The sequence below is a fragment of the Echinops telfairi genome, unplaced genomic scaffold (genome assembly GCF_000313985.2).
Source record: "Echinops telfairi isolate 266 unplaced genomic scaffold, ASM31398v2 ScPeMD7_19;HRSCAF=73, whole genome shotgun sequence".
NCBI lineage: Eukaryota > Metazoa > Chordata > Mammalia > Afrosoricida > Tenrecidae > Echinops > Echinops telfairi.
This window is the reverse complement of record NW_022103916.1, coordinates 200,293-216,632: the sequence shown is the minus strand read 5'-3', so window position 1 is coordinate 216,632 and position 16,340 is coordinate 200,293. Positions and strand designations below refer to the sequence as shown.

The 16,340-nt window shown below is 45.4% G+C and overlaps 1 protein-coding gene across 1 annotated transcript in view; it reads right to left on the bottom strand.

Annotated features, from left to right (window-relative positions):
• Positions 1-14,978, bottom strand: part of FGD1 (FYVE, RhoGEF and PH domain containing 1) — a 57,286-nt gene extending 42,308 nt beyond the window's left edge. The window contains exon 1 of the mRNA XM_004713199.2: positions 14,460-14,978. Within this exon, the coding sequence (XP_004713256.1) occupies positions 14,460-14,766 (307 nt within the window). The 5' untranslated portion in view covers positions 14,767-14,978. The remainder of the gene's footprint in view (positions 1-14,459) is intronic.
• Positions 14,979-16,340: the final 1,362 nt, after the last annotated feature.

Here is a 16,340-nt window from a genome sequence, read left to right as displayed (position 1 = left end):
ACACACACACACATACGCACACACATATATGAATATTTATGTGTGTGTATAGGTTAGGTATATGTGTATGGATGTATGTATATGTGTATATATATTCATATATAGGTATGCATCATATAACATCCACAATCTGTTTTGTGAAAAAGGATGTTATGTGATTTGGATATTGTATGAATACTATGTTAAAGCCAGTTGTCCTTGTTGCTGTGGAGGCTAGGAGAATGGATAACCAGGAGGTAGCAGCAGCAGCTGAAAGGGCAGGGGTGGGAACAGAGTAGGAGGAAGCAAGTGGGGAAGAAAGTCCAGGCCCACATGTTATTCCACCTGCCTGAGTAGCTAGAGCAACTGGCTGGCAACTGACTCCACTAATATAGCCACCCACCCACTGGACTAAGCCTGAGACCTAGTGCCCAGAGCTATGTTCTCTGCCTCACCTGCCTGTATCTCACCCATGGTCCAATACGGTGGGAGTCTGGATTTGGAGTCTTTGAAACCATTCAGGGGAAATAATAAATAAAAGGAAAGCTTCTTTGTTGTTTAAAAAGAACCAAAAACAAAACCTTACAGGGCCACAGATGTATAATATAGTCAAATGTTGCGGAATGTATTTTAAACTATTCTTACCTGTATATATAATAAAGCACATAAGGAGCATAGTAATGGATATTTCTTAGGTCTAACAAAACACCCCATGGAATTCATTTTCTGGGCTTGAAGGATTAGAACCATAGTTTCATAGAACTTCTTGATCATAATATAGTTCATAAAGTTATGTTCTACATGCTAGTTTGATGAGTAGTGTCTAGGGTCTTAAAAGCCTGTGATCAACCATCTAAATTACAACTATTGGTCTCTACTAGTTGTCCAGTACAAAATAGAAAGAAGAAACACTCTAAGAAGCTCGTCAAAGCACAAAGAAGAAGCTCATCTACATGAACCATGGTTGTATAAACCCCAAGACCACAAGGAACTAGATAGTACTCAGCTAACACTACTAGCCCTTCTGATCAATAAATGGATCCTGACAGAATAGGGTGGAAATTGATTTCAAAAATCTACACTTACTGGACTGAAGATCTCCGAGACTATTGTCCTGAGAGATGCTTTAAGCCTTGAACCGAAACTAGTGTCTGAAGCCACCTTTTAAGTAAATAACAAATTGGTTCATAAAATAAAGAATATTCCTGCTTCCTTTAAAATAGCATGATCTGATAGCATCTGGGGTTTTAAAGGCTTGAAGATAAACAAATGGCCATCTAGCTGAGAAGCAACAAACCCCACATGAAAGAAGCACACCAGCCTGTGTGATCATGAGGTGTCGATGGGATCAGGTATCAGGCATCAAAGACCCAGAACAAAAAAATCATATGAATCTGAATGAGGGGTAGTGCAGAGTGGAGATCCAAAGCCCATCTGTAAACAATTGGACACCCCCTTACAGAAAGGTCACAAGGAAGAGACGAGCCAGTCAGGGTGCAGTATAGCACCAATGAAAACATACAACTTTCCTCTAGTTCTTTAATGCTTCCTCCCACCTCTCACTATCATGACCTCAATTCTACCTTACAAATCTGGCTAGACCAGAGCATGTACACTGGTACGGATAAGAGCCCACAACACAGGGAATCCAGGACAGATAAACCCCTCAGGACTAATAATGAGAGTAGCGATACCAGGAGGGTAAGGAAAAGGTGGGGTGAGGAAGGGGGAACCAATCACAATGATCTACGTATAAAGTCTTCCCAGGGGGACAGACAACAGAAAAGTGGGTGAAGGGAGACATCGGTCCATGGAAGACATGAAAAAAATTTAAATAAATTATCAAGGGTTCATGAGGAGGAAGGATGGGGGAGGGGGGAAATGAGGAGCAGATATCAACAGCTCAAGTAGAAAGGAAATGCTTTGAAAATGGTAATGGTAACATGTACAAACATGCTTGACACAATGGATGGAGGTATGGATTGTGATAAGAGCCCCCAATAAAATTTATATATAGATAGATGTAGATATACATAAAATCACGATCTAAAACCAAACAATCAATAGTTACTTTTAAACAAAGAGGACAAGGTGAGTAGTGAAATTAGATGAATGGAAACAGAACAACCAGAATGGAAAAAATGAGCATGTCCAAGCACTGTAAAGAATATAAACTATGTCAGTGAACAATTTGTATAGAAATTGTTGAACGGGAACCTCCATTGCTACATGAACCTTCACCAAAAACACAGTATTATTTTTTTAGAAGAAATTCAGTGGAGTTTTAGATTTTTCCATGATGGCTTATTGTTGAAAAAACAAAATCATAAAAAATGGTTTCTGATTGCTGTATGCCCCTGCTTGTCAGGTGCCCTGAGCACATGTTTCTGAGCTTACTAGGAGAGCAGGTCTACCCTCTAGCTGAGTCTCTTCCTTTTGCTCATTCCCATTCTAATGAAATTCTCCCTCACCTTTCTAGAAATTTCAGCTTCTAGTTTTTCCCCCCTTCCATGACCAAGAGTATCCCAGTTGCATCCTTTACTTAATCTCAATTCTGTTAATAGGGCCCCAAGCTGGACCTCAACCTTTAATCCTTGGTAACCTGGGGTAAGTCACTTCACAGCTCTGGACCTCAATTTACCCCGATGTAAAATGAGGAGAATATATGTGTGCTTTTCAGTGTGAAGAATTAGTGAGATGCTAAAGTGACTAGAAGCCAACCAATCTACTCAGGCTTGATGCAAATTTCTCCCAACAGCTCCCAAATCTCTGCTCCTTGACTTTTCAGCCAAGTAAGCTGGAATTTAGGGGTGGAGTCGGGAAGTTATATAAGAAATAAAGAGGAAAGAACATAACAAATAAAATTGGTTGTAGTGGTGATTGCAGAGCTCTTTTATGATGCTTAATCTATTGAATTGCATGATATGTGAACAAAACTTAATATTACAAAAAATACACAGCGAAAAGGAAAATATTTTTGCAAAGCCAGTGTCTTGGTGGGGAGAGGAAAACAAGCAAAGGACAAAGGAAGGTATAATTGCCTGACTTCTTCTCATCTGCCCCTTGAATGTGAGCTCCAGGCCAGCTATCCCATTAAACCTCTAAGGTACACCCACGCTTTTCTTGGGCTGGTGGTGTTCTCATTGAAAGTTCAAACAAAAAGTCCTGTCAAATATGAAATGTGCAGGTGGAAATGTTTATAGAAGCTTTCTAGTGGAGAATATAAGGTATGGGGATTGAACTGTTTGTTGAATATCTACTCTGGTCCGTACATTTGCTAACAATTCTATGAGCTATTAGCTCCATTTTACAGATGAGGACACTGAGGCACCAAACATGCTGACTTGAGTCCATTTAGACTCACAGAAAGACATAGAGAAGTAATGGCTGAGGATGCATGAATAGAAGTGAGTTGGCTTGAGTTAGAATTAGATCCCGCTTATATCTGTGTTCAGAGTCACAGAGCACATGGATGCTGAGTTGGGAAAGAAATCATATTTGGACTGCAAGGTTGGAGATTCAAATTCACTAGCTGCTGCTCAGGAGAAATATGAGGCTAGCTGTTCTTACAAAGATGTATACGCTTAGAAATTCCAGATAGATTGCTATGAGTCAGAATCAACTCAATGGCAGTGGCTTTGGTTTGGTTTGGGGTATAGATTGAATTATATATGGTTAAGGAGACATGGTGCAGTGCTTTGGGTTTTTTCAAATAATTTTATTAGGGGCTCAGACATCTCTTATCACACTTCATACATCCATCAATTGTGTCAAGCACATTTGTTGCTATCATTTTCAAACATTTTCTTTCTACTTGAGGCCTTGATATTGGCTCATTTTCCCCTCCCTCCCCCACCCTCCCTCCCTCATGAACTCTTGAGAATTGATAAATTCTTATTATTTTTTCCATATCTTACACTGACCAATACCTTCCTTTACCCACCTTTGTGTTGTCCGTCCCCAAGGGAAGGGGTTATATGTAGATCATTGTGATCAGTTCCCACTTCCTTCTGATATCGCTACTCTCATTATTAGTCCTGAGGAGTTTATCTGTCCTGGATTCCCTGTATTGTGAGCTCTTATCTGTACCAGTGTACCTGCTCTGGTCTAGCCAGATTTGTAAGGTAGAATTGAGGTCATGATAGTGGTGGGGAGGAAGCATTAAAGAACTAGAGGAAAGTTGTATGTTTTCATTGGTGTTATACTGCACCCTGACTGGCTCGCCTCTTCCTTGTGACCCTTCTGTAAGGGGATGTCCAATTGTTTACAGATGGGCTTTGGATCTCCACTCTGCACTACCCCTCATTCACATTGATATAATTTTTTTGTTCTGGGTCTTTGATGCCTGATACCTGATCCCATCGACACCTCATGATCACACAGGCTGGTGTGCTTCTTTCGTGTGGGCTTTGTTGCTTCTCAGCTGGATGGCTGCTTGTTTATCTTTAAGCCTTTAAGATCCCACACACTATATCTTTTGATAGCCAGGCAGATGGTGCAGTGGTTAAGCACTCAGCTGATAAATGCATGGTAGGTGGTTCAAACTCCCTAACCACTCTAAGGAAGAAAGAGTGGCAGTCAGTTTCCATAAAGGTTACAGTCTTAGAATTCTATGGGGTAGTTCTAGTCTGTCCTAGAAGATCTCTAAAACTTCCAACCACTGAATAGCAGTGGGTTTGGTTTGGATTTTATATTTGTGATTGTAGTCCCATTTGGGAATGGGATTTCTGTGTTATGTTAATAGAAAAGTAATAGTGTAGGGTATGTCTTAAGTCAGTCTCTTTTGAGATATAAAAGAGCAAATTAAGTAAGCAAGAGAGGATAGAAGGAAAAATGCATGCTACATGATCACTAAGGAACCTAGTTGAAGAGACAAGGACCTTTCCCCACAGCATAGAGAGAGAAAGCCTTCCCTTGAAGCCAGTTCCCTGAATTCGGACTTCAACTTCCTAAACTGTGATAAAATAAAATTTTGTTCATTAAACTACTCACTTGTAGTATTTGCTATAGCAGCATTAGGGGCCAGAGAAGAGGATTTTCTGATTTTTTAGTTGACCATTCAGGATGAGGTATGTCTTTTAGGTATAGATAGACTGGAGAGGGTCCTATAGATGAGGGAGGAAAAGTAGACAAAGATGTGGATATTGAGGTGGATGGTGAAGATAATTTGAAGGAGAGTCTTGAATTTTCAAGACTTCAGAGCAGGAGGAAGAGGCAGAAGAAATGCCAAAACACAGGTAAACCCCCACCATCAAAACCCATAGGGAACATACTGAGAAACCTTCACAGACAGACACAGAGGTACAGAAACAGATACATACACAAACGCATAAGATTTAAGTACAGAGACCCACATGCAGAAACATCTGTAAATTCCTTCCATTTGAGACAGAGCCAAGGTAACACCCCCCCCCAGGCATATAGAAACACACAGCTACACATACAGACCCCAAAACATGCAGATACACAGATGTACATAGACACACATTGAAACATACACAAAGACATACAGAAATAAAAACATGAAGACATACACAGAATAGACACTTGAGGACAAAGACAGCCTGGCAGAGAGGTGCATGTGCATGTAATGCATTCGTGCACGCACACACAAATTACACAGCCACAGAGAATATGGGCAGCTTATCCCTCTTCCAGTTGCTTGATTACTGTGAAAGCCTCTCTACCACCTTGAGTCTCTGGATCTGAGGCCAGAGAAGGATGGGGATTAGTAACTCCACCCCCAGGATGGGTTGGGGACTTCAGAAGATAGGAAGAGAAGGGAGACTTTAGAGGACAGAAGGCAGGAAGCTGGAAGCACCAGGGGCAGTAATTACTGGGTGCTGGGGTTGCCATGCTGGCTGGGATTCCCCCTGCAACCTTCCATGAGGACAGGGTAGGCAAAGCCCCTGGAGGAATGGTCTCTTTGACCCCTGTGGCAACCACAGTGATCCCAGCACACAAGCAGCTTTGTCAAATCTGAGAGTTGAGACATAGAGATTACGAGGTGGGGAAATGTCTAAGAATAACACTGGGAGAAAGACAAGAGAGAAGACAAGAAAACTACAGAGACACAGAGAAACCGACATACAGAGAGAGACAGAAAAGGGATGGGGAGGAGTCAGAAGAGAGGCAGAGATAAAAAGGTTCACATAGGACATGGAAGTCAGGGAGGGAATGGAAGCCCCAACTGAGGAGCAAGCCAGTGATATTTGTTGAAAAGGGTTACAATGTGCCCTTGAGGAAACCCACAGGGGACTTTATCTATGGCATTTAATATTTGAAACAACCCTAGGAGGCGGGTACTCTAAAGCCATTTTATAGATAAGAAAACTGAGGTTCAAAAATGTGGAATGACTTACCTAAGGTGTTACATGAAGCTCTAAAGTGATGGAACTGGGTCTACAGCATTCTCACCACTGCTTGACCCTGCCAGAGGCGTGGGGCCAAAAAGAGATCCTTGAAGGAATTCTCCAGAGAGAGAAGAGTCAGTGATATTGCGAGAGTCAAACCGCTGAGGGATGCCCAGTGAAAGATCCACACCTCCCATGCCCCTTCCTTGGTAGTCCTAGGGACAGAGCTGGGGGTCTTGTATACATGTGGACTGCTTTAAGTTAGGAAGTCCACTCAGCCTTAGCGGAATTTGGAAGAAGTCAGGAACAGGACAAATGAAAGTGATCACAACGGTGCAGCGCATCAGCAGTGAGGGAGCATGCCTGTCCTGGGCAGAAGTGCTTCTGTCAGCTGTAGCTCATTGGGGCCAGTACTGCCCAGTCGCACCTTTCCCAACTTTCTACAAATGCCTTCCCTCTATGACTTACCCTTTTCTTTCAGCGTACCCAGGGAAGCACCATGGTGGATTAAAAGCCACATATACTTCAAAGGGCCTTCTATTCCTTCTCTAAGCTTTAGAAACTCACCTGCGTGACTCCTCAATCTCCTGTTCTTACTCTGTGGTAGAGATGGGCACAGTTGATACCTATCGGGCACTGCCACCTAGATATCCTTTCCCCAGGCTTCTCAGATATAATCCAGCCTAAACTACACCCCTGCCCTCATCCCCCTACTCTCTTCTTCCTCAGACCTTCACCACCCCAGGGAATGGCACTTCCAGCCACCCACTTGAAGACATCCTCGACTAGCTTATCCTCTCTCCCTAAAGTTACATACCTAGCCAGATCTGCAGACTCAACTACTTAGGCTATGTCTAATATCTCTAGAATGTGTATGCTTCCCTCCCCCCACCTCACTCCAACCTAACTGATTTCATTTCCATCCTCAAGGTTCTCTATAAGGCATCCTCCACACCACAGCTATTTTTGGAAAGCATAGTTCCCTTAGATTCTTTCAGCCTTGTCAAGACAAGGTGAGCTCCAAACTCTTGAGCATAGAGACTAGGAAAACCTAGCTAATGAACATATATCTACCCCTGTTCCTCAGCCTCAATGGCCTCTTTCCTATTCTTCAAAATTACTCTTTTTCTGCCTGGGGTTTTGGATCACTCCACTTTTTTGCTTCTTACCACTGGATTCCTACTTATCATTCCAGTCTCAACTCAAATGTTCTCTTTTCCTTTCCCTTCTCTACACCCCTGTCGCCACCCCCAATGATGTGCTCCTGCAGTGTACAGATTGAATACGTATGGTGAAAGGACACACACCTTTCCTGATTTTTTTTTATTAAAAGATCATTTTATTAGGGACTCTTACAACTCTTGTCACAATCCATACATCGCTTGCATCAGGTGAATTTGTATATATGTTACCTTCATTCTATTCTAGACATTTCCTTTCTGAATTTAAACCATATAGTACTCCTTTGTTTTGTTTGAACAATGCTTCCTGATCCATGCTGACAGGGACTGTGCTTGTCTTGTTGTCTACTTAGCACCTAACATTGAGCCTAGCACAAATAGACAAAAACACACATTAAATAAAGAAATACCTTCCTTCCGCCCCTCTTTCACTCTCCCTGTCCATCTCCTTTTTGGTCACCATGATACAGTTGGCGAAAATAAGGATCCCAACAGAGGAAGGCTTGGAGGCACAGTGAACCAATGGTAAAGCCAGGAGCATTGAGGCTCCTTCAACTACTGCCCTAAAGTCTATCTCCAGACCCATTGTTTTTTGAGGACTCTTAAGGGGGTGTGATATGTTCCAAGTCCCAGGAAGCAGCCCCAGGAGGTTGGAGTCACAGTTCCAAGGATGTCTACTTTCTCTAGATGAGAGAAACTAACTTTGTCGGGCCAGCCAATGGCAGACTTCATTTTCTGCCTTCATTCCAGACAGGCTCAAGCTCCACCCAGACAGTGTCTAGCCAGCTCCACATCTGCCGTATGCATTTAGCTAACTGAACTCGAGAAATTCATGGCTTGGATCTTTCTGGGACACTATTATCTGACATTCACCCTTGAGGGAACAGGCAGCTGAAGCCAGCCCCTCCCTCAAGGACAGAAGTGCCTGAAGGGGTCCACAAGGAGTGCCAACCATTGCACTTTTGAAACTTCAATATTTTCAGTCCTGTGAAGAAAAGTCATTTCCCTAGCTACTACGAGTTATTTGTTTGGCACACACCAGGTGGCTAGGAACCAAATTTAGTATTTTCTCAGACACTCCCCTGGAATCAGTTGCTTTCTAACCTTCCCCCTCGGTGAACCCCCTATTTCCTCCTGTGCTGAGCACAACTTCTTCTCCCTTATATTAGCAACCTCTACGCTTAACCCCATGGATGTCTTGGACAGGGAAGACAATGAGAGAACTACAAGAATTTACCAATATCTGGTTTGCTTTTGTAGGAGTTCTCCATCAGTTCTTTGCCACAGCCAGCTATTTTGAGTTTATGTGAAATGGATCTCAGCTTTATGCAAGTATACTTAAAAAACAAAACAAAACATGTTCTCCCCCCAAAAGGCATTTAAGGTGAAGTTTGGACAGGTAATGAATGATATTCATTGAGGGTGACGCTACGGATCTCACTCTGTATCTTTAAGGATGGGACTGTCCCCAGAATGATCCACTCTCTCTCCATGAGTTCATAGGTATGTGTCTGTGGAGAGGATTCCCAAATATCTTTGGTCCAGACGTTTCTCCTGAGCCTTTGAATCATACATACAAAAGTCTGCTACCCACCTCCTGAATATCTCCCCAAGCCTTTCAAATTCAACATGCTTCAAACATAAAACTATCTTAAACTACCTTTACTAGCTCCTTCTTCTACATATGGATAGTCCTCCTACCATCTACCATCTAGTTGGTTTCAGAAAACCATCTGTACTCTTCTAGCACTTTCCCCTTTTCCTTGGACAATACATTCAAGCCACTGTCAAAGCCTGTCCAGGTTAACACCTCAATAGTTCTCAGATCTCACCTACTCCATTTGATATTGCCCTAACCTAAGATACAGTCATCACAATGGGATGATTACAACCTGTTTGCCCTACCCTGCTTCCACTCTTGAATGCCTGCCATCTAATCTCCACAGGTAGCAGGTCATTCTCCAGCTTTAAAAAACCCTTCTTTGCCTTCAGGATAAAACATCATTGTCAGCCTTCTCTCTCCACTCTTCCTAACACTACCCTTAGTCCCCAGGATGGCCTGTGTCTTGGTGACCTTGCTCCCACCAAACTCCCCACCTGGACTGCCTTCCATGCTATTCACTGGCTCTACAAACCTTGCTTGATACCTTCTGAGACCCCTTCCTTTGGGTCAGGCCCTATGCTGGGTACTGCTGGTGCCAGGGTTCCCTCTGCTTAGAGTACCAGAACTGAAATTGCCTTGGAACTCTAACTGAGAGCTGGGAATAGAGAATAGACTGAGGCAGCCAGTGTTTGTGTGTATGTGGTGGAGGGACTGACTCACACTCCCTTTTGCCTAGGCTCAGTGTCCACCTTCAGGGAAGCTTACATAGGGCTCTGAGAAGAGGAACTCAGATGGGAAGGCCTATTCCTTCTCCTAACTTAATGTTGCTGGTTTCCACCATATGATGTAGGACCATAGTTGAGCTTCTACCTCTCTGAGACTCCACTGTCCTGAATGGAAATGGGCTTGATCAATGGTTCCCACTTTGGTTATGCAGCAGAATCACCTGGATAGCTTTTCAAACTATGACGATACTTCAAAAACTTCATCGAAAACTGGAACTGAAAGATTATGGATTTTTTCCCATGAACTCTTTGACATCCCCTCATAGATTCCTAGATTACAACCTCAAGATTCCGGAGCTGTGAGACTTGTAATCTGGGAATCACATGTAAAATAAAATATCCCCCAGTTTGAGAAACCCAGAACCAGGAATCTAAGGGCCTTTCCAGCTCCAATTCTAATTCTTAGAGTCTCTGGAGAAGTCTCCAGGCTCCCAATCAGAAGGAGCCAGCCTCTCTTGCTGCCCTCTTCAAGTGGTTCAGGTCCCCTAGCCATACCTGAAAATGCTCTAACATCAAAAGCAATCTCTTTGATTGAGATAGTGTCAGGCCTCAAGTTCTGCAACCTATCCAGCATTTAGGACATTCTGGCCTCAACTCTAAAGAATAGGGTAACAAAAATAGTGTATATATTCACTGCCATCATTCTGGCCTCAACTCTAAAGAATAGGGTAACAAAAAAAGTGTATATATATATTCACTGCCATCAAGTTGATTCCAACTCAGCGACTCTAGGGCTGGGTAGAATTGCTCCGGGTTTCTGAGACCGTAACTCTTTTCAGAAGTAGAACATCTCTTCTTTCCCCTGCAGAGCAGTTGGTAATTTCAAACTGCTGACCTTGCAGGTAGCAGCCCAATATGTAACCATTATGCTAGCAGGGTCCAGCTGAAAAATTGGGTAAGACCCTCCCCAAATTCCTATAAACACATCTATACTCAGGAACCCCTTTCTAACTCTTTCAAAGCCCTCTCTGGCATTTCACTGGATTATAACAGTAACACAATGAGACCTTACAATTTTATCAATCTGGAAAATGAACAAAATTACAAATTGCTTCTCCCATTGCTCCTCCCCCCTCAATAATCAAAAGGGAAATTAAAAGAGAAACACTTTGAGGCATTTCAAGTTTCCGCATATGGGTATAATTATTATTATTAAAAGTTACATTCTGCCCCCCGCCCCATGCCCCACCATGATGGGCTGCTGTGCCCTGAGGATGGTGATTTAATAAAGGCCTCAGCAGTCTGAGGAAAGAAGCCAGGAAACACACAGAAAGAACATGTGGGCCAACAACGCTTTAGCTCTTTAACTGAAGCTCAGGAAAACCTCTCTTATACACACACACCCTACTACCACCAATCCTGCCCTCTCTGGCACAATTATAGGTGAGTCCTGTGGGAGAGAGAAGCAGCAAGTCACTTATGTCTACCCCTGGGCTGGCTGAGCAGTGGGGGAGGTAAACCTCTCATACTCCATGCTACTGTGAATCACATGACCCTGTGCCTGCCTGCCAGGGCCTGAGTAATTCCTCGCTTCCTCTACAAAATGTTTTTCTTTCTCTCTCTCTCTCTCTCCTCTTCTCTTCTTTTTGTTCGTTCTCTCCCTCTCTCTCCGATCTCCCACCCCTTTTCATTTTAGGTCCCAGTTGCTGAGGGCTTAGACCATGGTGCAGGCTTTGCAAACTTTATCTTATATACTCCTCATGGCATTCTTTAGATGTGGAAATTGAGGTTCAGAGAAGGGAAGTTACTCACTCAGGGTCACACAGTGGGCCAGTTAGTAATAGTGGAGTGTGGCCAGGTCCTTCCCTAATAACCTTATTCCTAAACCTCACCTTAGATTAAGAGAAAGAAAGAAAGAAAGAAAGAAAGATATCTACTATACAGTGACAGAAAAGGATCCTAGGAATTTTATGTTGCCTTTTTGGGGAGGGGAGAAGGGGAGTGGTTTAGGAAGGGTCATGCGGTTTGTAATTTAGAAGGATTGGTGGGAATTCAAAGAAATACTCAGAATCAACACTATGTTGATATAGACTCCAGGAGAAGTCTATATACTGCCCAGCTCACAGACTAGAGTATTTGCAGAGTAGGAATTCAGTTGCCCTTCTCTTAGACTGAAAGTTGTGAAAGAGACGAGTTAGTCAGGGTGCAGTATAGCACCAATGAAAACATACAACTTTCCTCTAGTTCTTTAATGCTCCCCCCACTATCATGACCCCAATTCTAACTTACAAATCCAGCCAGACCAGAGCATGTACACTGCTACAGATAAGAACTTGCAACACATGGAATTCAGGACAGATAAACCCCTCAGGACCAATAATGAGAGTAGCGATACCAGGAGGGGAAGGGGAAGATGGGTGGAGAAAGGGAGAAATGATTACAATGATCTACATATAATCCCTTCCTAGGGGAATAGGCAACAGGAAAGTGGATACAGGGAGACAGTGGTCAGTGTAAGACATGGGGGGGAAAAATTATAAATTATCAAGGGTTCATGAGGGAGGGAGGATGGGGGAGGGGGAAAGTGAGGAGCTGATATCAAAGGCTCAAGTAGAAAGAAAATGTTTTGAAAATGATGATGACAACATATGTATAAATGTACCTGACACAATGGATGTATGTTTGGGTTGTGATAAAAGCCCACAGTAAAACGATTAAAAAAATTACTGAAAGCTTGTTAAATTCTCCCTTGATATTCATTCAAGGATTTATAGAGCACCTACTGTGTGTTAGTCACTGTGTTAGTTGCCCTTCTTTTAGACCACAGTAACAGAGAGTCTACTATATTCTCTCTTAATGTCTGCTCAGACATTTGTTCAATAAGGATTTTTAAGCACCTATGTCACTGTGCTAATCACTAGGGATATAATAGTGAACACAACAGATACAACCACCTTGCCCTCATGGAGCTCATATTCTACTGGGGAAAAGGCAGGTAATATACAAGTAAATACATGCAATAAGAAAATTTCAGATTGCATTAAATACCAAGAAGGAAACACAGAAGCAGCTGTCATGGAGACTCACAAGTGGCCCTACTTAAAGTGCTCAGGGAAGGTCTCTTGGAAAAGGTGACATTTGGGCTGAAACCTGAAAGATGAAGAGCAAATTAGGTGGAGAACTGAGGGAAGAACTGCCAGGCAGAGGGAAAGGGAAATGCAGACTCTGAGATATGAGTACTCGTGGTACATGTTTTGGGAGCTAAAAGAAGATGCTGCAATAAAGCAAGTGAGTAGCCCACTCCATACAATCAGTGTCTGTCAAGGGGAGCAACATTCAGGGCACAAGAGTATAGGCCTGCTGCTAGCTAATCACCTCTTGCCCCTGAAAACTCCCAGAGGATCCATCACTACCTCAAGGTCACCACCGCAGCAGGAAGCACATCTTGCCCATGGTTTACACTTCATTCCTGTTACCTGGTGCTGGGCCACAGTTCCAAAGACCTATAGAGCCCCCCAGGGGCTGAACAACTCCTTCTGGGTTTGCTCAGAGGAAAGTAGAGTCCATAATGCACTGTTCTTCCTTCACAATTCCTGAGCCCACACAGCAACATTCCCACATGGAGGAGGTCCTTCTGAACTCTTCAAGCAAGCAGTTGTCTATGGCCCCAGCCTGAACTGGAGCTGCTCCACCTCAGCAAGCCCAATTCAAATATTCTGATTTCTGCTCACAATCTCATGGCCTGTGGGTTCTCTAGCTTTTCTGTATCTGGCCTCTACCAACCTCACTTGGTATTTGTTGTCTTCCTACCCACCAGCCCCTTCACTCTGCCTCCTAGCCTGACCCTCCTAAGTCCCACCTCTTCTACTTTTCTCTTATCAGCACCTTAAACTCCCTTCTTTCCAGCCACATACACTTGGCCAAACTGCAACCTTGGATCAATCTATAATGCCTTACCCCCTTTTCGCCACTCACACTCCATGACTATTGAATACTGTAAGAGAAAATCACATAAGCAGAAGGACTGGCAGAACTTTCATGGTCTCCATCCTCAGATTGGGAAAGAGGAAAGTCCATAGACTTTGAACTCAAACAGATCTTGGCTCCACACATACAAGCTGTGTGACTGTGACCAAGTTATTTAACTTCTCTGAGCCTGATTCCTCATCTGCTAAATAGGGCTAATGACATTTCCTTCACAGGAGGATCTAAGATTTAATGGGAACACACGTTAATATACCCAGCTCAGTGCCTGGCACAATGTCGGCACTTGGCAAATATGAAACTCTCTTGTTCCCTTAACCAAACTTCATCTCTGCATTGCAATACTGTCCCTTGTTCTTGGTGCGCTCCTTCTCTCATTAGCCCCAGCAGACAGAAACGAAGGCATTTGGAGGGGCTGAGAGACACAGGGAGCAAAGAAAGGAAATGGGGACACAGGTTGAAAGGATGGAACTTAAAGCCAAGGGGTGAAGGGAAGGTGGTGGAGGTTGAGAATCCCTGAATGGCCACGATGAGCCCGCTGCCCTGGAGGTGAATCTTCAAGGGCCCGTAACCAAGAACCCGCTCCCAGTACCAGGCTGGTGGCCCAGGATCCCACGCTCTCTCGATCACTCACCAGGCCGGGGCTGCAAACCCTCCAGGTGGTAGGAAAAGCGTAGGGCCCGGTGGTGCTGTGGACTGGGCCCGCAGGGTAAAACCCGGGGGCCTGGAGCAGCCCCAGGGCTGGCTTCAGAGGGTCCGACAAGCTGGGAATCCAGGGGGCCGCTGAGAGCCGAGGCTGAGCCCCTAGGCACCAGCAGTCCAGACTCCAGGACTCCAAGGTCCAAGTCGGCAGAGGCCGGTAGAACAGCACCAGCGATATTAGCGGCCGGGTGTTCGGACTCCGAAGGCCCAGCGCCCCCCGGGACTCGGTGGCCATGCATGGTCTGGGCCTGGGCGCGGGGCCCTGGCTCCCCGCTAGGCTCCAGCTCCTGGGGCTGAGGCGCGGGCGGAGAAGGCCCAGCGCCTTGCAGATCCGTGGCCTCAGGCTCAGGGGGGTGGGGGCGGGGCTGTGGGCTCAACCCCACTGCGGAGGCACAAGCCCCCAGCCCGGGCCCGGGCCAGCCGCGGTGGCAGTAGCAGCAGCCACGGCCACTGCTGCCACGGTGCCAGGCATCGCCGGCCCGGGGCCTCGCGCGAGGAGTGGGCTCGGCGGGGCTGGGGCCCGCTAGGGAACGCAGTTCTCGGCGGCACACGCAGCGGCTAGGGCAGGGTCGACGGACTGCGCTTGTCCCGTTGGTGGAGAGCCACTTCCGTGGCCCTGGGGCGAGCAGTCGGTTGGATCAGAGTGCGGGTCTCTTCCTTCTTCCCGACTGGGAATCGATCTGGACGCTTCAGGCTGGTCAGGTTCGAAAGGGTTCTTCCTCCCGCTGCAGCGGAGGCTGAGGGTCGACGAGGAGGGGCGGGGAGGGAAGAGGAGATGGCTATAAAACTGGACGTGCGCTGAAGGCTCGCCCACAGCCAGCCCGCCACCCCACACCCAAAAGATGCTCGAGCCACAGGGACAGGAGAAAAGCCTGGGCCCAAATCCACCGTCCTCCCCAACCTCAGTCTGGGTTTCCGCGGCGGTGGGCGGGAAGGAGCCGGGGAAAGGGGGTGGGGAGGCAGGAGCTGTCGCTGAAGCAGCCGCAGCCACAGCCACAACGGCGCTGAGACCCAGTTACCGGGGCCCTGCCCCCGCCCGGGTTTTTCGCTGGGCCACGCCCCCTTACTCGGCCCTCCTCACTTCTGCGACCCCGCCTTCAAGGTCCTCCTCTACCTCTTAATACTCCCCAGCCCACGCCCGAGTTTGTCTTCCCTGTCCCACCCTGGTTCCTCACAGACAATGACTGTGAGCTCCATCCCCACCAAATATGCTTTTGGGTCCCAACTCAGGTCTTCTTCTATTCGCCCTTCAATCTCTTTTCCGGAAGCCATTCCACACGTCCCAGAGCTTCCTTAGAACTGCCTCGTAGCAGACCTGTCTTTGTTAACCCTTTACTTTGCTCAGGCAAGACATTTACTTCACCGTGATCTTGCCAACATCCCAACCTTGGAGCCAACTGTGTACCTTACCTTTGCCTGTACTCAGGAAGCCAAATACTGCTAGGGAAAACTGCTCAACTCACTATAAAATTCATGGGGCCCTGGTGACGTAGTGCATTAGGTGGGCTGCTAACCACAAGGTCAGCAGTTATAAACCACCAGCCATTCCGCAGAAGAAAGGCTTTACAGTCTCAGAAACCCACAGTGACAGTTCTACTCTGTCCTATAAAGTCGCTGTGAGTCAGAATGAACTTGATGACAGTTGTTTTTTTAAAATAATCATTTTATTAGGGGCTCATGCAACTCATCACAATCCGTACATACATCATTTGTGTCCAGCACATTAGTACATATGTTGACGTCATCATTCTCACAACACCTGCTTTCCACTTGAGCCCTTGGTGTCAGCTCCTAATTTTTCCCCCTCCCTCCC